The sequence below is a fragment of the Chelon labrosus genome (assembly GCF_963514085.1).
Source record: "Chelon labrosus genome assembly, contig: SCAFFOLD_169, whole genome shotgun sequence".
NCBI lineage: Eukaryota > Metazoa > Chordata > Actinopteri > Mugiliformes > Mugilidae > Chelon > Chelon labrosus.
Window position 1 is genome coordinate 25,201 of NW_028181696.1, and position 22,089 is coordinate 47,289.

A 22,089-nucleotide genomic window follows, 5' to 3' on the forward strand; every position below is an offset into this window, starting at 1 on the left:
TTCTCTTCTGAATGAAAGCCATATTTTCAGTGTACATAAGCTTATTGTTTAGATGTAGTTGTTTATGCCTATTATTTCCTGTCGCAGTGCTCATTACATCATCCTTCTGGTGGAGTCGGTGTTGTTCGGCGTGTTTGTTATGGTCATCTTCTATGATCAGGTATCTGCACAGAGACACAAATTTGGCAAATGTTTATTTCCTGAATAAAAATTATTCTTGCAAATTTTGTCAACCTGCTGGTGTTGCAGTGCCAATTTCACTGCATATCCATGGGAAAATTCACAAAATTTGAATGCCAATCATCTCTTTATTAACAGAGCAAAAATATTCATAAATACAAATACCCCCTACCTTCACATAGAACACTTACACTATATTACCAAAAGTATTCGCTCACCCATTCAAATGATCAGAATCAGGTGTTCTAATCACTTGGCCTGGCCCCAGGTGTATAAATTCAAGCACTCAGGCATGCAGACTGTGAAACAAGACATTTGTGAAAGAATGGGCCGCTCTCAGGAGCTCAGTGAATTCCAGCGTGGAACTGTCATAGGATGCCACTTGTGCAACAAATCCAGTCGTGAAATTTCCTCGCTCCTAAATATTCCACAGTCAACTGTCAGCTCTATTATAACAAAATGGAAGCGTTTGGGAAAAACAGCAACTCAGCCACGAAGTGGTAGGCCACGTAAAGTGACGGAGAGGGGTCAGCGGATGCTGAAGCGCATAGTGCAAAGAGATCGCCGACTTTCTGCACAGTCAATTGCTACAGAGCTACAAACTTCATGTGACCTTCAGATTAGCCCAAGTACAGTACGCAGAGAGCTTCATGGAATGGGTTTCCATGGCCGAGCAGCTGCAGCCAAGCCACACATCACCAAGTGCAATGCAAGGCGTCGGATGCAATGGTGTAAAGCACGCCGCCACTGGCCTCTAGAGCAGTGGAGACGCGTTCTCTGGAGTGATGAATCACGCTTTTCCATCTGGCAATCTGATGGACGAGTCTGGGTTTGGAGGTTGCCAGGAGAACGGTACATTTCAGATTGCATTGTGCCAACTGTGAAATTTGGTGGAGGAGGAATTATGGTATGGGGTTGTTTTTCAGGAGCTGGGCTTGGCCCCTTAGTTCCAGTGAAAGGAACATTGAATGCTTCAGGATACCAAAACATTTTGGACAATTCCATGCTCCCAACCTTGTGGGAACAGTTTGGAGCGGGCCCCTTCCTCTTCCAACATGACTGTGCACCAGTGCACAAAGCAAGGTCCATAAAGACGTGGATGACAGAGTCTGGTGTGGATGAACTTGACTGGCCTGCACAGAGTCCTGACCTGAACCCGATAGAACACCTTTGGGATGAATTAGAGCGGAGACTGAGAGCCAGGCCTTCTCGACCAACATCAGTGTGTGACCTCACCAATGCGCTTTTGGAAGAATGGTCAAAAATTCCTATAAACACTCTCCTCAACCTTGTGGACAGTCTTCCCAGAAGAGTTGAAGCTGTAATAGCTGCAAAAGGTGGACCGACATCATATTGAATTCTATGAGTTAGGAATGGGATGGCACTTCAGTTCATAGAATGAGTAAAGGCAGGTGAGCGAATACTTTTGGTAATATAGTGTATGTCAGTAACACTAACACTCGAACATGATATCTGGCTACACCTCAACTAGTCTTCGTCGGCTAACACGAAACAGTTTCAGGGGTACAAAAATTTTGCTTGTCCTGTGAAGGGTCGCGCGGGGGCGAGCTGTCATCATGCGAGAGGCAGGGTACACCCTGGACAGATGCATGAACCCATATAAAGATGCATGAACCCAATCTGACGTCATCACCACTAGGTTTCCTGAAGATCGGGTTTTGAAGCCCAGTGTGTCTTCGGTCGTCTGTGGTCACCTCGGCAGTGCCAGACTTCTCCCAACACCAAGCTAGTTTAAAAATGGTCTAAGATTAGACCACTGACTCGTATTTTGAGCCAGTTTCAAGTGGCCATTTGAAGGAAAGCAGTTTTTTTGTAGGGGTTAGGCTTCAACCTTGTAGGTAGCGGCTTGATTAGGGCCAGCATCTAATGGTCATTGGTGGCATTGCTTTTTAAGGTATTTGAAGTTTGCAGTAAACTTCATGTTCCTCGAAGTTTTAGAGGGGATGTCAAAAGGTCTTCTGGGGTACATGGGAACGTTTCTCAAAGTAACTGACTGTATATCCTTACAGTTGGTCTCCATAATCACAGACGAGACTCCCATAGAGCAGATGAGAAACAGACTGATGATCAAAGAAAGGGGCTCTTCGTCCTTTTCATCCTCCCCCTCTTCGCAGCCGCCTCACCACCCGTCCCACACCCGCAAGCCAAAGCTCGCTCTGCTGCGGGAGGTCTTCGGAAGAGGTGGGGTTTCTGTCTGTCGCCTGTTTATGTCTATCACTTTATCAGTAAAAATAAAGCTGATTTATTTGTTTACTGACTCGTTCTCTTTAGGTTCAGTCTTTTGCTGGTTTCTTCCGCTCCACTCCAGCCCCCCGTCAGTTGGTGGGATCAGCTATTCCGCCCTGCCCGACTACGATGTCTGATCTTAGGGGGGCGAATGAGGCTAAGGATAAGGATGACGGAGTTTTTTTCTGTGCGAATGTGTGAGAATGAATTTTCTGCCTAACTACGACGTCTTATATTTGGACCAGAGAGATGAAGAAGAAGGTATATGAATGAATGAGTGAATGAGTGAGCAATGCACAAGTCTTTATGACTTCCTCTCTCAGGATCTAAAAAAGAAGTTGAGCCTCAGACCCCAGACTCATGAAAATCTATTTCCTGTCATGAGGAAATAGCACCAGCACATTCTGATCAGTAGTTTGATTACCAGTAGTTTTTGATTATTTCGATCCATTTGGAAGAGCCTTTGTGGATTTGACTGATGTGGGATTTAGATATTTTGTTCAATTAACCAACTCATATGTTTAACAATTTTCCAGCCCAAAATTGCAAAAATAACTGCTAATACATAAACATACCATATGAAAATTAACAATGCATGCACATGTCTGAGCATTGGATCAAAAGAGACACAACATTATTGATATATACTTTAAAGTTTAAATTAACACCAGCCTCAAGTCTTGTTTTTCTAGAGCCAGATGTCCGAATATACATTATTCTATGCAAAAATAAATCCTGCAGTTAGCCAAAACTAATATGAGGCTTCAACAGTTTGTAATTGAACTAATAATGTGTTTAGTACAAAAAAATAAATTAATAATTAAATTATCAATCATCAAGTTAAAATCTTACAAATGAAGTGCACAATATTTGAATCAGCTATTAGAACGACTGCTGTATTATAATTGAAGACGCAATCTTTGCCTCATTCACCCAGAAAACAAAACACACAGCCAACATTGACTGAGTTTACATGGACTGAGTTTACATGGTCTTTAGTGTCCTGGTTTTGAGGCTTATCCCGGCTTTGAGCATATCCGGGATATGGTGTTTACATGGAATACAGAGAAACCTGGTTATTCATATCCCTGTAAACATGATAAATACCAGAAACCCATTTTCTGATCACTGCATCCTATCTGCGCATGCATGTGTTACATCTTTTACGTCTTTTGTTTTCCAATGTTTTCCAACGCGACCTAACTTGTTCAACAGTGCGCGGTGGAAAACCAGTGTCGCGTAGCTTTTCCGCAACAGACTTGAATATGTCGGCATTTCTGTGTTTTCTGCCATCTAAACATGTAGTTATGTTGAGTTCTTTCATTATTTTAAGGCAAAATTCAGTCTCTTCGTCGCTCCAAAGGTGAGAAGTTCTCGTTGCCGCCATGTTGATTGTATATCTGGTGCGTCACTGGCGTCACTCGCGCCTGCGCAGACAGTGGGCAGCCGTCAGAGACCGGGATAAGGTGTATACATGCTCCAGCATCCCGGCTTCTATCGGAGTACTCCAGGTGGCAAAACCGGGTTTCTTGAAACCGGGAAATGGGCATAACCCGGTTTCTGAATTCAGGATATGGTGTTTACATGCACAAACACAAAAACGGGATACTTCAAAAACCCAATCAAAACCGGGATACTAAAGACCATGTAACCTCAGTCATTGTTTGTTCTTTCTTTGACAGTTAACCCATGTGTACCCTGAAATCCAAAAAGCAACCACTAAGGAGATGATGATAACAAAAACTTCCTTTAAAAATGAAGTACAGTAAAGAGAAAAACTATGGACCTTTAAGTCAGACTTGAATCAATTAGCTGATTTCTTGATATAATCAACACCAACACATCAGACAAACCCCATTCCACTAAACAGGATGATGTTTTAGAAGGGGTTAGCTTCTCATCAGTATTTATGCCAACATATGTTCTAGCACACTAACTTTCTCTCATCAGTTCAATGGCCTCCACATGGAAGCTACTGAGGAAGGTTGATGGAGCTCACTTCCTGGTTTCTGAACCAATCAAAACTGTCCTCACGGTTGTTGAACTTTTGTTGAACCCCAGAAATTAGTTTGTTACTTAATCACAATTTGCAAAAATTACGGGATTTAAAAAAAAAAATAAATGAATTGCATTGATATGGATTTGTTAAGCTGATATCGATCAAGGTACATAACAGGTCAAGCTTTAAATATGTTGATATAAACCATTAATGGATAAGAGTCTGTGGACACCCTAAAGACACACATGCATAACAGTACAAAAGACTTATTGTGCCCACATAATTTTGGCTAGTTTACGAGTGCAGTTAGATCGAACAAACCTCAACATAGGTACATGTATTATCTTATTTTAATTTATGACTTCAAAGATAAGAAACTGACTGTTTTCTGGTGAATGAATGCACCTAAAATAAGATGCGCTGGGATTCCGTTATGATGGGGTTCAAACAGAAAATTATTTTTCTTTTTCATTCTGGTGTGTATTTGAAGTGCAAACAAGTTTGATGTGCTACTTTCTGAACTGTGTTAGACTCACAGATTTACACTACCACAAAACACACACACAAACACACAAAGTACAACCTGTCAGTATTCTGCTTTATCTCAGTGAAGGGAACAATTATTAACTTATTTATTGTTTCTATCATTATTTTATTTAATTTATTTATTGTTGCTAACTATTCTGTGAAGTTGACTTCACTATACCAATAACTGTATTTTTATGCGGGGGGTGAAGTTGCCTTTTTTATCTATGCTTCTTTAATATGAGTGTTGAGGTTGTAAAATATTGGTGTATCGATATAATATGGATGGCCCACATTAAACTTGAACAAAAAGAGATGGAACAATTTTCAGCGGCTTCGTCTCAGTTTGTGTTTACTTAAAAGTACTCTAACTACACCGAAGTACAAGCAAAAGGCCTGCGTTGAAAGTATTATTTTAATCAGTTAGCCCTTCACAGGAACAAGCAGTTACAGAAGATGAATGAACGAATAAATGTCAAAAAATAATAGACTATACCCTCTGTCAAAATTTGATTGATGACCCTGAACTTATGACGACCCCGGAAGTGCTGAGTCGTTAAAAATGGGGGAGGGGGGGGGGGTTGGTGCTCACTCAGCAGTTTTGCCGGAAGTGCTGTGGCGTGGGGGGGGGGACATCATAGGACATCCTCAGAAGGGCCATGTCACGACTTTTGCCGGAAGTGCTGTGGCGTGAGGGGCAGGGGGTGTGTCACTCACGACGAGTGGATCCATAGGGGAGGGGGTGTCCCTCTGTCTGTGTGGCAGAGGCGCACACGCAGACACACTCTTATCAGAAACAGCAGACGCACACACACACACGCAGGCACCCACGCACCCACACACACACACACACACACATGCACGCAGACAGCCTCCATACTCCCCGGGATAAGTCCAGGCATGTTTAAGCAGAAGTTTATGAGCATGCGCAAACGTGTTTCTATACGAACCCGGATACAGTCACGTGATGCCAACCGAGCCCTCCCATGTTCTGAGCGCGGTGAAAAGCTAGCGTTAGCTAAAGATAGTTTCAGTCGATGAGGTTGTTTCGGTGCTTCATGCTTCAGTCCGAGCCAGAATTAAAAAATAAAAATGAGCAAGAGAGCGTACACGTCCACGATCATTAGTGAGACGCCTGTGAGCGTCATTCAGGAAGCCTCAGTGTCAAAGGACACGTTTAGAAGCGCATACTCCCCAGCCTAAAACACGTGTGAAAAGTTAACCTCCTCAACCCTTCTACGGATAAGGCGCTCCCGCCACAAATACATCCGCGGGGTTCGGTAAACAGAGTCTGGTATAAAACTGTGGACCACCGAGCGTCAGACGTGCATTTCATTTTGCTGCGGTGTGAAGCTATCGGCTATTTGAAATCCTCCGAAGAACCATAGGCCGATAAGCATCTTGTGGTGTCGACTATTTGAAAGCCTCCAAAGAAGCGCATCAGCGGGTAAGTCACGTCTTTCGATTTATCATCAGTTAATTCTGTTTATTAGAGCTAACATAGCTCCCCGAATTTGTTTTTCAGACACAGAAATATTTTTTGAAAGCAGCGATAATGGAATCTTGTACGTAGCCGTTTTAAAACCTAGATGATTAAATACATATTTTATTGATACGGTAAAGGGATAACATCAGGCCCTTTCTTCCAGACACTGAAAAAAGAGGTATCCTTTTCCGTGAATATGATGATGTTGATGACAGCCAGAGCCTCTTAAGTAAGACAGTCATTTGATTCGACTATATATATATATATTTTTTTTTTAAACTGCTGCATGACAATTTTCTTTTTCTTTTTATTTAATGCAAGACACCCCTGATGTAATACCCGCTACACCCTCCATAACAGTGCGGAATGGTTAGTTAAACTATCTTATCCTACTTTAGAAATAGTTAGAAATAGTTACTTTACTTATATTCACTTTATTTCTCTGTTTGTAGAATTTCCTGCTCAGACCGTAGCCTGGTCAGTGCCTCAGACTGCTGAAGGTAGCTGACTCTTTGTCACACGCACACAGAATTTATACGTGTATTGTATTTTATCGGTATTATACTTTTATTTGAATTATACTTTGACAGAGGTTGAACTGACGTTAGAAGGCGAGCAGGGGCTTGATGAGCAGGATCCATCTTATCCCATAATCATCATACCGGACACTCCGGAGAAGAGTGAGGTGACTGCCGGTAAGAACATTTTATCAATGAGGCGCTGATAAAATGTTAAAGTAAGCCATGTGTCTCGTCATGATATTTTCTAACATTTGATTTGGAAAGGTGAAGAAGGAAATGACAGCTCCAGCACCGAGGATTTGCCTTACCCCATAAACCCCAGACCGTCAGAGAAGCAAGAGAGCGATCCGGCTGTCGGTAAGAACATTTTATCTGAAAATTTCATTTTAAACAACGTCCGGTTATATTTAAAATCTGTCTCTCACCCTTCAGAAGGCTCCAGGCCCCAGCCGCTCCGAATGGTGATACGCCCGATTAGAAGGACGAGAAGGACAAGAAGGAGAGGACATCTGCGCCGAGCAAGGAGAAGGGCCCTCAGAGAATTCTGGAACATACTTTCTTCGGCTTGGAATCTGGTCTCAGCATCGCTCGGGTAGAGTTGTATGTTTTAATCATGAATGTCAATAACCAAGGGGAAAATTCGGTTTCGCAGTCAGTTCTTCAGTTATTTCATGCAGAAATTGAAGCCTTAAGAGAACTCCCTCAACAACGTCTTGATCAGCCGCACTCGCAAACTTTACCTCCATTAAACGATTTACAGCATTTAGAGAATTTAAACGAGGCCCTTGCTCGCCTCGAACCTTCTGATTTACAGCGTCTTGACAATGTGAACGGAGCTCTCGAGAGTTTAAGAGAACCTCCTACTAGTCAACCGTCCCACGTGCATGTACCTCCCCCCTCTGAAGCGCGTGCCGATCGTCCATCCGATGAGCCGTTAACCGGACCGTCTACAACCAGTCAACCGTTCCACGAGCATGTACCTCCCCACTTCGAAGCGCGTACCGATCGTCCATCCGATGAGCCGTTACCCGGACCGTCTACTAGCCGCCTACCTGCAACACCTGCCGCTCAGAGGGGTGCGGGACAAAATCCTGAACCCCCCAGGGTGATCTCCAGAGACAGATTTAACAACGTTGAAATACGCCAATTTCTAAATTTTCCCTCTCCCGGTTCTATGCTTGATTATGCAGAGTTTTACTGTAACGTGATGGGTTCTGTCCAAGAATCGGTAGAAAGAGCTCTATCATATGCCAGACAGGGGGATGTGGTGCAGTTAGAATTAAGGGGGGAAAGACTTCTTAACAACATCTCTGTCATCGCTGCTCACGACGGTGATATAGATCTAAATGAATTTCAGAATCTTCTCGACAGATTAGTGCAATCAAACATGTCCCTTATGACGGATGAGACGCTGGAATTAGTCGTGCAGGTGGTACGTAGTCCTCGAGGGGGTGTTAAAAGAAAGATACAAACCATTCTCAACGATGAAATCTGCAGGAAAAAAGCACATTGCTTACATATAGTCGTTAACCCTAGCGATCAATTATGCTTCGCCATTAACCTCGCGCTCCTGTTAAATCGGGAATTAACCACAGCCGAGGCCACCGTACAAGCTAGAGTGTTACAGAATCAGGCGGGGTTATCACACGACTCTCCTGTGAGGTTTAATGACATTATTAAATTTGAACAGGCTTTAAGCTGTAAAATCGTCGTCTTCTTCAGAGCAGAAGGTGAGCGAGCCCTCTCTAAGTTTCAAACGTGTGAAGGAATGCATCCTAAAACCCTCTATCTTTTCCTCCATCAAAACCACTACTACGGTATTACTGAGCTGAAAACATTTCTCGGTACGCCTCACGTTTGCAATTATTGTCACACAGGTTATGGTCAGTTATGGAAGCACCGCTGCTCGGGCCGCTGTTCCATATGCTTTACATCAGAATGTACAAAAAGCAAGGTAAAACGGATCAAATGTTCTGATTGTAATATGACGTGCCGATCCAACGTCTGTTATGTAAAACATAAAGTGCCTTACCACCACCCTACGGCGGGTAAAACTGCCAGCAATTGTCAGATGATTAAAAAATGTAATGCTTGCAAAGCGGTGTATTACAACGCTATCAGCGGCACCACCCAGCACAGATGTAGACCTAAAACATGCCCCGTGTGCTCCGTAAAGGAACCGGCCGAAGACAATCTGTGTTACATCACTCCTTTGAAAGTTGAGACTGACCATTCAAAACAGGTAGTGTTTTATGACTTTGAAACACTCGTAGACGCATCAGGCGAACACAAACCCTTTTACATCAGTACACAAACGCTGCTAGGTGAGAAATGGGGTTCCTGGAGCTTAACATGCGCAGGAAGCTTCTTTAAGCGTTTCAGAAAACAGGAATACTAAGGTTACATCTTCATCGCTCACAACACTAAGGGTTTTGACAGTTACCTTCTTCTCAACCATTTAATTCGCCAAGGTATGACACCCCGCATAATTATGCAAGGCAGTAAGGTGTTGCAGATGGTGGATGAGGCATTCCATCAAACATACATCGACTCACTCTCATTTTTAACCATGCGCTTAGCAGACATACCCGCAGCCATGGGTCTGGATGCTGAGATCGGTTCGCGCGACGACGACGAATTAAGCAAAGGTTTCTTCCCGCATCTTTTCAGTTCAGAGACTCACTTAAACTATGTAGGCTCTTACCCACCTCCAGACGCTTACGGCGTAGACAGAATGTCGGTGCAGACGATGAAAAAATTCACAGCCTGGTACGCCACCAAGGATGGTTGTACATTTGATTTCAAAAAAGAAGCTGTGCTTTATTGCGACAAAGACACTGAAATCCTAGCAGCGTCTTGTTTAAAGTTTCGTGTTGAATTCATCAAAGAGACACGCGTCGACCCTTTCACCTGCATTACGATCGCTTCCGCGTGCATGAAAGTTTTTAAAACAAACTTTCTTCCTCCCCACACTCTGGCTCTCCCGCCCACCGATAACTACAACCGCCAATTCAAAAACTACTCGAACGCGGGGATTCTGTGGTTAGAATGGATTTCACACAGCGAAAACGTCGCTATTCGACACGCTCTCAACGGAGGTGAGAAGAGGCTGGGGAAATATGTTGTAGACGGGTATGCAGAAATTGACGGTGTAAAAAAGGTGTGGGAGTTACTCGGCTGTTTCTTTCACGGGTGTCCCAAGTGTTTCTCGCCGCACGAAGTTAACCCCCTGACAAAGATTCCCTTTGAGCAGCTCCACTGGGCCTGGCAAGAAAAACTGTTAAACCTGCGGTCTAAGCTAAAGGTCTCGGTACAGTTCATATGGGAGCATGACTGGACCCGCATGACAAAGTCTGACGATCGAGTGAAACAGTTCCTGAATCATCATCGCGCTCCGCAGCCTTTAAAGCCTCGCGATGCGCTGTTTGGAGGTAGAACTTGTCCCATCCGTCTGAGGTACACGGCAAGTGACACTGAGCAGGTTCGTTACGTGGACGTCACATCCTTGTACCCCTATGTCAACGCGCACTTTGAGTACCCTCTCGGTCACCCTGAAATTATCCGTCGGGATTTTAAAGATCCGCGTATGTACTTTGGTCTGATCAAAGCCGTCGTGCATCCTCCTCGAGGGTTATTTCTGCCGATTCTGCCTTACAAAACCGAGCGAGGTAAACTGGTGTTTACTCTCTGCCGCGTGTGCGCTGACATAAACAGTCAAACCGGTTCGTGCATGCATAGCGAGAAAGAGAGAGCTTTATCCGGCACCTGGCCGACACCCGAATTCACAAAAGCCCTAGACGCTGGATATCGCGTCGCTGAAATAACTGAAGTCTGGCATTTTGACAAAAAGAGTGACTCTATCTTTAGGGGTTACATCAACACCTTTTTGAAAGGGAAACAGGAGGCTTCAGGCTACCCCTCTGAAGCATCGGATGAGGCAAGCAGGGACAGGTATGTCAGAGACTACGAGGCTAACCAGGGTATCCAGTTAGATCCGGCTAAAATCCATCCTAACCCTGCCAAAAGACAGATAGCCAAATTATGTCTCAACAGCTTTTGGGGTAAGTTTGCCCAGAGAACCGAGCTGGCTCAGACCAGCCTCGTCAGAAAACCTGAAGAGTTTTTCAAGTTTCTGTTTTCAGAGCAGCATGTCGTCAAGCATTTTGCCTTTCTGAACGACGAGGTGGTGATGGTGCAGTGGCGGTACGGTGAGCGTTACATTCTCCCTCCCGGGAAAAGCAACAACATTTTCATCGCTGCATTTACCACTGCCTATGCTCGTTTGACTCTGTACAGTTTCATGGAGAAGGTACAGAATCCTGAGCGCATTCTGTACTACGACACGGACAGTTTAATCTACATCGTCAGAGAGGGAGAGACCCCGCTTCCCACGGGTAACTACTTGGGACAGCTGACCGACGAGCTGGGTGGGGATAGCATCCAAGAGTTTGCAGCGGCGGGGCCTAAAAGTTACGCCTATCAGACCAGAGGGGGTAAAGTGTCCTTGCGTGTTAAGGGAATCACGCTGACTCAAGAAAGCTGTAAAGAAATCAATTTTGACAGCATTAAACAGTTGGTAGAGGGTTACATTCAAAATCCTGACCACGGCGCCGTCATCACGGTGCCTCAGCAGAACATTGTGAGAGATAAAATAAGCTTCCGTCTGAAAAATTCCTCATTCCGAAAGAAGTTCAGGGTGGTGTATGACAAAAGGCGTCTTTTGGCTGACGGGCGAACCGAACCCTTTGGTTATTGAAAATAATAATTAAAAGAAAATGTCAAAACCCCTAGGAGAGGAGATTGAGTTTGATTCCAGATTGCAGTTGCCTTTTTCATGTCTGGTGGTGGGGCCTAGCGGGTGTGGAAAAACTGTTTTTGTAAAAAATGTTTTGGAAAACTGTGAACATGTCATGAATGATGTACCTGACAATATTGTGTGGATTTATACTTCTTTTCAACCTTTGTATATAGAACTGCAGAAGAAAAATAAAAAGATTAAATCTGTCAAGGGATTACCTGATTCTTTTGAAGATGAGACTCTTTTTCCAGCCGATCAAACACACTTGGTTATTTTAGACGACGTCATCTTTCAAGCTTCTGATCATCCGGAGGTGGTGAGAATTTTTACCCAGTACCGGCATCACCGAAATATGAGCGTCATTATGCTCACTCAGAATATTTTTCATCAAGGTAAATTCAGCCGAACCATCGGTCTTAACACAAATTATTTAGTGCTGTTCAAAAACCCCCGAGATAAACTGCAGATGAATATATTAGCTCAACAGATGTTTCCCTCCAGAAAAAAATACTTTTTAGAAAGTTTAGAGGATGCCACTAGTCAGCCTCACTCCTATTTATTACTGGACTTAACTCACCGGTGCCCAGACCGGTTCAGACTGAGAGCGGGGTTACTACCCCACGAGTGGCCTACCGTGTACTTGCAGAAAGAACCATGACAAACGCTCGTCTGAAAAGAAACGGCCCCTTACTTAAAGTTCTGTCCAAGGCCACACCGAAGAAACGGCAGGATATTTTAAGGAGCTGCTCCCCAGATCTTCTCCAGTCGTTGTGTGAGACTGCGTTCAATCTTTTGAAGGGAAATATACCCCTTTCTCCGCAGCAATATCAGAAGTTAAAAAGACATAAGAAATATATCAGAATGATCGCCAATAAGAAAGCCTGCGTGAAGCGTAAACGCAGGGTGTTACAACAAACAGGAGGCTTCCTTTTACCTCTGCTAGGAGTTGCTATTCCTATTATAGGGGAATTGATAGGAGGTTTTGCTAGACGACGATAGGCCTCTTTTCTACTCCCCATGGCTCTGAAGACCACGCAAAAAATGTTTCTGGTGTCGCCGCATCAGTTAAACCGGCTGAGTCAGCCGACAGCGGCTACAGGCAGCACCATCAGACAAACGGCCCAGCAAGATTTGGATGAAAAGATGAGAGAGATATTAGAGGAGAGAGGATTGAATCCTTATGAAAAAATGAAGAAGTACAATGCTCTGCTCCAAGGCTATCTCAGCCTCTCCAGACAAGGGGAGAAAGAAGTTCAACCGATAACTCTGAGTCTGCCGCGAGAGGAGCTGCATCAGGGGGAGAATGTGGAGCTGCAAGGAGGGAGGGGGGAGGAGGAGGAAGATGTTTTAAAGAGTCTGCCAACTCGCAGTCGTAAAAATGCAGAGTATGTGATGAAAAAACTATCCAAGAGCGACAGCGGGTGGACGCCGAAAGGTGAATTTATCTACAGAGGGAAAACTGTGAGAGGATCTCATATGCTTGATCTGGTCAAACATCTGACCAGCTCCTATAAAAAAGTGAATGAACAGCCTCCCGAAGGATGGACAGAATTTCTCATGACTCTGTCAGAACTTAATATTCCCGAGACCTCTGTGACTAACCCGCGAGCCCGTGAACAGCTTAGGAGACTCAAAAACTTTGGCCCGCTGCAGACGGATACTGCTGCTGCTGCTGCTGCTGCTGAACCCCCCTCTGTCCGTCGATCGAAAAAGAGACAATACTCGCCTGTGGAGTGGGCAGAGTTTACTCCTTGATATCGTCATTTAAAAAAAATAAATAAATTGTACGGCAAGAAAGAGTCTGTAATTCAGTTTGTGTTTAATAAAGCTTTACTGAATCCGTACAATGTCGCAGACTTTTTCATTCTAATATCACAAGCGGTAGCAGTCTTTAAATATTTGTAGAGAACAGGCTAACTGGTTACAATTTCCCCGGCAGGGGACCGCCAGACATTTTTGAAATTTTTTAACAAAATCAGATACCATGACATCGTTTCTGACGACATCGTCGGTGTAGTGAGATAGCACGCTGGCGTAAGACAGGCCTCTTCCTCTCTGGCACAAGTAATACGCGCAGTGTTGACCGCAAACGTCAGATAATTCATGCTGGAGCTGACGACCGTGGTATAGGATCTTTTTTATTCCGCGTTGACGTTCCAGGAAATTTATGATGCTCTTAGGATAATATTCAAAATTCGGGCTGAATCCGAAGGAGTCAAAGAACGTGGCCTTTCCATCTTTTTCCAGAGTGAGAGCCAGCCAGTGCTCGCCTGGCAGATGACGGGGGTGGGTGTTCATGATATAGTAGACGGGTAGCGAGGGCTGTAGGGAAGGTAATTCGTCCGAAGCCCAGACACCGCTGAATACACCGCCCAGTAACCCGCTCAAGAGTGTTTCCAGCTCCGTAGAATTCAACGTTTCAGTAATAATCCACCAGCACTTGTCGTTTTGAATTGATTTCCAGAATGGAATCGTAACAGGCGTAGACGATGAGGGTGAGGGTGTGAGGTAAGGGAACTCGGAATCTCATTTCCAGCCTCAAACTACCGCTGGATACAGGGGAGAGAGCCCCGACGTCCTTGTCGGCGCTCAGATTGAAAACAAATAGAGTATAACCTCTTTCAAAATCTTCACGGTCGATAGACAGAGGTAAATCCTTCAGATGTCTCCCGGTGGCGGTGAACAGATTATAAAATTCTCTCACGGAAATACCGCTGTTAAATTGGAAAGCTTTGGATGGGATCTGCCTGCCGTTATGACACAGAGCTAGGTACTCCACGTCGTTGTGGGTAAAGTTGAAAGGCGAGAGATCTTTTCTTCCGGTGAAGGCGTTGTGGTTCACCATGCCTAAAACGACGTATTTAGGCATGACGCCCAGAAACAGGTTCTCCTGATTGCATAGTCTGGAGTTTTGAGGAATAGAGTAGGTTTTCACATTGATTCTTGACAAGGGGTAGAGGGCGTTGCCTTTCATCAGAGCCGCTGAATGACCTAAACGTACTGCGGGGGAAACGGTTACTTTTTTCACAAACAGAGAAGCTCCCAGTATTTTTAGACGGAAGTCGGCGTTGGGCTGACTCATCAGACAGAAAGCGTCGCTCGCTCGGGTCAGTTTAATGCGCAAGAAGATGTCCGCGTGCAGGGGCACCAACACTTGAAACTCGTTCGAGGCGGTGCTAAACTGGGCCCTTTTAACCAGGCCCCTTTTGGGACCGTCGGCAGCCGTCACAGTTGAATCCATAAAACCGGCTGTGTCTTTGTAAAACAACCCGGCGCTGAACTGACTTTTCAGCGAATCGTCTGAAAAGTTTAGCAGAGTTTCAATCATAGCTCTGTAGGGGTGTGTGGCGCTGGATTGGGAGATTAATCTATCTCCCAGGGTCATGTCGACCTGAGAGAAAATGGTATTGAGGGGATAGTTGATCACGGCCACACGAGCATCCTGCGCCAAGTTTGTCCCGTTTCCGTTCATAATTTGTAGACGCAGGAGAAGCAGAGTGTTGGTGAGATCCAGGTATTTCTCTCCATCACTGGGGATGAAAAATTCAATGGGGCCGGCGTCTGTGAGAGCCGATAGAGGGGAAATCTCTGTATACTGGCTCTGCTCGATAGACATCTGTGTGGCCGGAGCCGCGAATAAGTCCAGCTCCGTCATGCTGCATTCCGGCGATTTGTGATGTAAAAGAGCCATGATCTTCAGGAGAATATATCTTCGGACTTCCTTCTGTTAGCCCTTCGTCTCCGCACTGATTTAGTACGAGCGGGTGGCTCGCGCTTTTTATGAGCTGCTACGCGACGTCCGGGGGGTCTCTTTCCGGCTCGTCGAGCGAGAAGCATAATTCCTGATCCTTCTTGATTTTCCCCCTCTGGACCTCTCATGCGCTGCACGGCCCTGCTGACTACGTCCGATGCGATGTTTTTGGCAGCGTTTTTAAGATGAGGCTTGGCGATGGTAAAACCTTTTTTGACCAGCGGAGTCACAAACCTAAATAGTTTTGAAAATATGGATCCCAGCCCCTTACCGTACATCACGGGGGCCCCATGGAACCCAGGCAACCCGCTCCCCACTTGAGCTTCATATTAACTTACGAATCGATAAAGGTCAGGATGAGCTTCCGCCACCACCATTTTCAGGGCTGCGTTTTAATCGGTTTAAAATGTAAAGTCACAATCACTTTGCCAAACTTGAAATTTATCGGTTGGTTCTGATCGTTCTTGAGTTCGACGCTGATGTTTTCAATGTGTCTTTTCGCTACCGGTACGTAGTAGGCGGGGCTGAAGGACTGTGTCACAACGTTTCCAAATTTCCCGTCAATTCGAATCGTTCGTAAGAGCGGAGCGTAAGCGTCACCCACCACCTGATGCTGCACCACGTCGCTATAACAGAACATATGATAAAAACCCGCTTTTATATCAGCGAGGTGAGGAGACTTTTTTAGTAGGCCGCTCGTGAACCACTCGCCGGGTTTTAATCCTAACATGTAGGCCATCGGTGGGAAAAAACGTAATCTATAGCGACCGCTGCCTAACCACTGAAACCTCTGTCTACAATCATTATGTTGTAGAGTAATGTCGCTCTGCATGTCCCTCATACACTCGTTTATCTGTTTCACGACGCGCTGTTTGTCATCGTAATATCCGCATTCAAAACGCCTGGTGTGCAGGGTAAATTTTTTTCCGGTTAAATGGTCCACAGGCGCATTCATCTCCAGGGCTCCATGCTGCCACGTGTCGATCCAGTGAAAAACACACTGGTCCTCGGGAATATTATACCACGTGTGCGGGTAGGAAATCTCCGTCAGCGCCACTTGCCAAGGACCCTCCAAGTGGAGATGCTGCGCTAAATCCACACAGTAGCTGGCGATAGTGTTTTCAGGAAACACACTGAGACTGGCGTTAGAAGGTAAAGTCACGTAAAAACCCTCTTCTGTTCTCGCTTCCATGACTCTTTGTGATATGAAAACTGAGGTGTGCGCCGACTTTATACATCGATGAGCTGGCTGGCGGCTACCCAGCTATTAAATTTTTCAGGCCAGTTTTTCCAACGCACCAAGACGTATTTTTTACCTCGACTAAAGCGCTCATCCAGAATCTCCTCCACCTGATACGGCTTGTCCTCAGTCACGGTCACTTTTTGTAGTTTGGTCTCGTAAAAGGTTCCATCGATAAGCTCACCGTCATAATCTTTTACTTTGTACACCGAGAAGTCGCGGGATACATTCCGATACGGTAAACAGCTCATCCGTGTAACTCTGCTCATACTTTTTGTCAAACACCCCCCTGAGTTTGGAAATCCTCACCACGTCTCCCTCTTTTAAATTCAACTTCAAAGTGTTTTTTCGACGAAAAGGAAATGTCCCGTACAAGTTTTGAAATACCAGGGGGGTATTCTCGCTTGTGACGTCGTTAGGCTTCATTTTTATACTGCTATGATAGCTCTCGTTATAACTTTTAAGCAGGTCCTGCAAAACGTCTACGTACCGACGTGTGTTTCTGGCCGTAAAGTACCTCCACATTCTAGTCTTTAGCGTACGGTTGAACCTTTCCACAACGCAGGCTTTGAGATCGCTGGCGGTGGCAAAGTGGATAATACCGTGCTTCTTCATCAGAGCTTTAAAAGTCTTGTTAAAGAATTCTTTACCCGCATCCGTCTGTACTTTCTCAGGCACTTTACTCTCCCGTAACACCGAGGCAAAGGCCTTCGTCACTTCACTTCCCTTTTTTGTCTTCAGCGCTCTAGCATACGCCTTCTTTGAAAAAATATCGATGACCGTTAATAAATAATTATGCCCATCATTGTACTCTGATAAAGCTTGCATATCGCATAAATCCGCTTGAAATTGATTCAGGGGCCGTGGTACAAATACTCTGTTTCTAGGAAAATGTATTCTGGCGGGTTTATGTAGAGTATAAGCACACTGTAAAAACTGTCACTTAGATCTAACTCAAAAAAATTAAGGCAACATTTTCCAACCACTTTTTCGAAGTTTAGCGAACTAACTAGTAATTTGAGTAAGGAGAACCTAATAATATGCATTTGACTGTATGCTAAAATATTAAGTAGCATTTGCAAACAATGGGCAAGAAATTGAGTAAATCAATGAAAAAGCATCAGTATATGAAACTTAATTAAATTAAGTAACATGAAATTAACAATTAATAACTCACGTACTCTATTTTATTATTTTTTATTTATTATTTCTGTTTTAGTTAGCATTATCATACATTTAACAAATAAAGAGAGATCTCAATTTTGAACATTTATTAAATCACTACCATATCCAAACAGTGGTAAGTAGAAAAACCAAGTCCATCCATATTCAGTGCATAAAAGAACATGAGCTTATAATGTGCTGCTTAGGAAAACACCATAAGTACATAATAAAAACATTTCTACATTAACATTAACACTTTTGCAACAATTTACAAGCATGAACATCTGACCTCATATTAGCAGAACATCTTTAAAAGATATTAGAAGAGCATTTAAAACAACATGGGCAATCTAAATTAATGCATGGCAAGGCGTGGCTGTGTCCAAAGGTCCTTCATCACGGATCCAACTTTAGGCAATAATCCAAAACATCATGTAAAACCCCCACTGACTTTTTGTGAGGATATCATCATATAGCGCTCTTATGTGGCAGTTAACTAATTAAAATATCAAGAGGAAGGATGGCAATGCAAATAACAAGTTAATCAAAAATCTAACTTAAATGGCTTCAAAACGTATCAACAAAGTTAATACACATCAAGAAATCTGGGTTAGGCATTTTCAATCAACAAATACACAGAAAAATGAAATTATGCGTACAGGGGCGGAACAGTGGCGAGGTGGTTAGCAGCACGGATGCCTCACAGCGAGAAGGTCCCGGGTTCGAATCCATGGGCCGACTGGGCCTTTCTGTGTGTAGTCTGCATGTTCTCCCTGTGTCTGCGTGGGTTCTCTCCAGGTTCTCCAGCTTCCTCCCACCGTCCAAAGACATGCTGGTTAGGTTCATTGGTGATTCTAAATTGGCCGTAGGTGTGAGTGTCTCTCTGTGTTAGCCTTGTGATAGACTGGAGACCTGCCCAGGGTGGACCCCCGCCTCTCGTCCGATGACAGCTGCGACCCTTAACAGGAATAAGCAGACGATTAACATAAGATGAATGAATGAATTATGCGTACAGTACATGGTGAGCATACACTTGTTAAGCTGTAAAACTGGTATATTCAAATCAGTGCCGATAATCCATGTTTGCAGCCGATGGGGCCTCTCAGTGAAAAGGTGTGTTAGTGGAACAACTGGGATGACTGACAAATGTGTGAATGTACCACAGTGGGACCAACAGATACTGTTGGATATCCATAGCAAAGCTTCTTGTTAGGACACCTGGAGGAGTACTACTGTTTATCTGTTACTGCAGGCGGGAAATGTGGCTCCGTGCTAAGGTGCAGGAGCTCTGCTGGTTGAGAATACTGTATACTGTATTATGGTGCCGAGACGCCATGGTAGTTTGCTCACCACAAGCTAATGACTGTTAAATGCCGACCCTTCGGGGCCATTGTGCGGATAAACGGTAATAGTCGCCACTGTTTATCGGGTATGTGACAGTCACCACCAGCATGTGTGTGCCAGACAGAAGTGAGGAAGTCTAAGCAACGATAATGTTTTGTTTTTTTTTAGAAGTTACGCACTATCTGTATGAAATAAACTACTGCACAAATACATAATTTGCTTATCATAAAACGCGCACAGGTATAGACGGTAGCTAGCTAGCTAGCTAACTGGTTGAAGGTCACGAACTGTTGTGTATATTTGAAATGGCGTTGGCGGCCGCTAATGTAGCTAGCATAATGTAGGAAACAGAGTAATGCCTTTGCAACAAGCGCAATACAGTCATGTTAATTCGGACAAAATCTAACTTTGAACAATACAAATAGTTACTTACCTGAGGTGGGTGAAGTATTTTCCCACTGCGCAAAGACACGTTCAAATAACGTCTTTTCAACGTCGTTTTTGCACGTCGAAGTTTGGTCCTCTGAAGGTGCAGACTGTTACAGCAGACGACGTATTTTCCCGACGTCGAATGAACGTCCGTTACTGACGTCCACAGGACCTCTGTATAGGAGCCAGTTGCAGTCCGAATGTGGTCTTCTAGACGTCGTTTCTACGTTAAACTTAAACTCATTTTAGACTACAGTCTGGTCTACAATAAATCACAATCCAATCCCGACAGTTTTTTCCCCCAATCTTAATTGCAAACGTCAGTCTTAGGCAACATAAAATGCAGTACAATTTGTGAAAAAGTGGTAAAATACAATAAATAAAATTACCTCGGTCTGTGAATAAAAATGTAACAATAGCCTACAAATATAATACGAATAGAACAATAACATAATAATAAAAAAAGTAAAAAAAAAAAAAGTGCCCTTTGAAGTCCTCAGTTGCCCGATTATGAAACAGGATGACTCCATCTGCACAAGTAGAAAAAGACAAGCGCCAGCTTTTTTAGAATGCGTCTGTATTGCCGGAAAAAAACAACAACAAGAACAGTTATCCCAACAATGGCGGCCAGCCAAAGTCTCACACAGGAATAACTACTATCGCTCTGATAATGATAGCGACCGAACAACTGTTGTTTGCAGTGTTCCCTGCAAACATTTCGACGTCTAATAAACGCTTTAACGTGTACAATTGTTCACGTTAAAGCGTCTGTAAACGTTAGCACGGTGGTTGTGTTCAAAAGCTAACGAGCTGATGGGAAAAGATGCAATGCTAACTGTAGCAACAACTGTTTAGATTAATACGACAAAGCTAAAACTGCAAACACTATAAATGAACATAAAGTTAACTAGGCAGAGACCGAACTTACCTGCAATTTAGTGAACGATGATTTAGACCAGCTGTAGTAGAGGTAGCCTACGGTGCAGACTCGGCCATTGCTTCCACAGAAGAGGAACACCTGGGCCAATCAGAGTGGCTCTTACGGTGTATGTGATGACGCAATGCCTCAGCCAGTTAGAGTCGAATTCGCACACATTTCACCCGATATGACTGTGGCGCAGAACTCAGTTAAATTTAGTCAGAGACCCTTAAATAAACCAGTAGGAAAAATACGAAAATGAAAAATAACAAAATATTATGTACAATAAATAAATAATAAATATTTTTTAATCTCAAATCAACAATGAATATGAATATAAATTATTAATCATTCATACTGATTAATCATGTTGATAACAACAAGTTTGATATTTATCTTAAATAAAAAAAAAAAAATACATTCGTCAATTTCCTGCACCTGTCTTAGACGTCCATATGACCTCCAGAAGAGTTATCTAGTCTGACGATCAAATGTTGAACGGCATATTGATGTCTAAATGGGGTCATGGTTAGACGTCGAAATAGCGGACCTAGTTTGCACGTCGTGTAGACGTTCAGAATTGGTCATGGACCGACGGACGCAATACAGACCTGATCTGCACGTCAATCAGACGTCTAATGTTTAGTGGGTTTTATCCGCAGGCTCAGTGAAAAACGTGCGAAGCTACACTCAGAGAAGATGAAGAATCTGTCCGGGCTTGTTCTTCCGTTGCAGGTGGGCGGGGCGTGTCGTTCTACGTCTCTGACATAAGCTTTAAAACTGAGTTTTGTGAAATTAATTTATGGTCAAATCCAATGAAATTAATTTTATTATAGAAAATATTAAGTTACGAAAATATACACACGTTTTACTTAGGGTTAACTCAAAAAACAAAGAAAACAAAAAGAAATCAATTTGTTGGAGTAAATATACTTTTAAAAATAAAGTCATATCGACAATGCCACTGAGAGGCTTTTTACAGTGCATCCTGCTTCGATAAAAATTCTTTTACTCGATCAATTTTTACTTTAACCCCGCTTTCATCCTGTACAGCCCTCTGAAGACGTTCTACTCCTCCAAAACTACCCGGATGTGAAGGTGTATAATAGAGCTTTTTCATCAGACGGTCTCCCCTTTTCTCCATCTTTCACCTTCAAACGTTAAAGAATGACAGAGATCTCTTCACTGTTTTTACCTTTATAGTTTATTGTCCACAACAGAACAACAGAAAACATGACTTAACAGCGCCGGGGTTCACATTTCAAGATCTCCCAGACTTCAATTAAAACCGGAGCTGTGTTTGCGCAGTATAATACCGTGCAAGTTTTGCAACACATGAAAGATATCATCGCATTGATGGTCTTGAACGTAAAGGGACAAGGCATCTACGATCTTAGTGTAAAGCGTCAACAGGTGATACACATCAAGTTTGGGTGAACCTTCGGTCATATATCCGATCACACGGCTAAATGTTTCAGTCACAGAG

The 22,089-nt window shown here is 43.7% G+C and overlaps 2 protein-coding genes across 2 annotated transcripts in view; one reads left to right on the forward strand and one right to left on the reverse strand.

Annotated features, from left to right (window-relative positions):
• The window catches only part of LOC311509792 (palmitoyltransferase ZDHHC3-A), a gene marked incomplete at its 5' end in the record, with an annotated part of 8,260 nt that extends 5,041 nt beyond the window's left edge, over window positions 1–3,219 (forward strand). The window contains 3 exons of the mRNA XM_084575228.1: window positions 88–160; window positions 2,211–2,382; window positions 2,473–3,219. Of these exons, the coding sequence (XP_084431354.1) occupies window positions 88–160; window positions 2,211–2,382; window positions 2,473–2,564 (337 nt within the window). The 3' untranslated portion in view covers window positions 2,565–3,219. The remainder of the gene's footprint in view (window positions 1–87; window positions 161–2,210; window positions 2,383–2,472) is intronic.
• Window positions 3,220–14,175: 10,956 nt separating this feature from the next.
• On the reverse strand, window positions 14,176–15,411 carry LOC311509793 (uncharacterized protein F54H12.2-like; the record flags this gene model as incomplete). The annotated part of the gene is made up of 1 exon (XM_084575229.1): window positions 14,176–15,411. The coding sequence occupies one exon, from the start codon at window positions 15,409–15,411 to the stop codon at window positions 14,176–14,178; it is 1,236 nt and encodes a 411-aa protein (XP_084431355.1).
• Window positions 15,412–22,089: the final 6,678 nt, after the last annotated feature.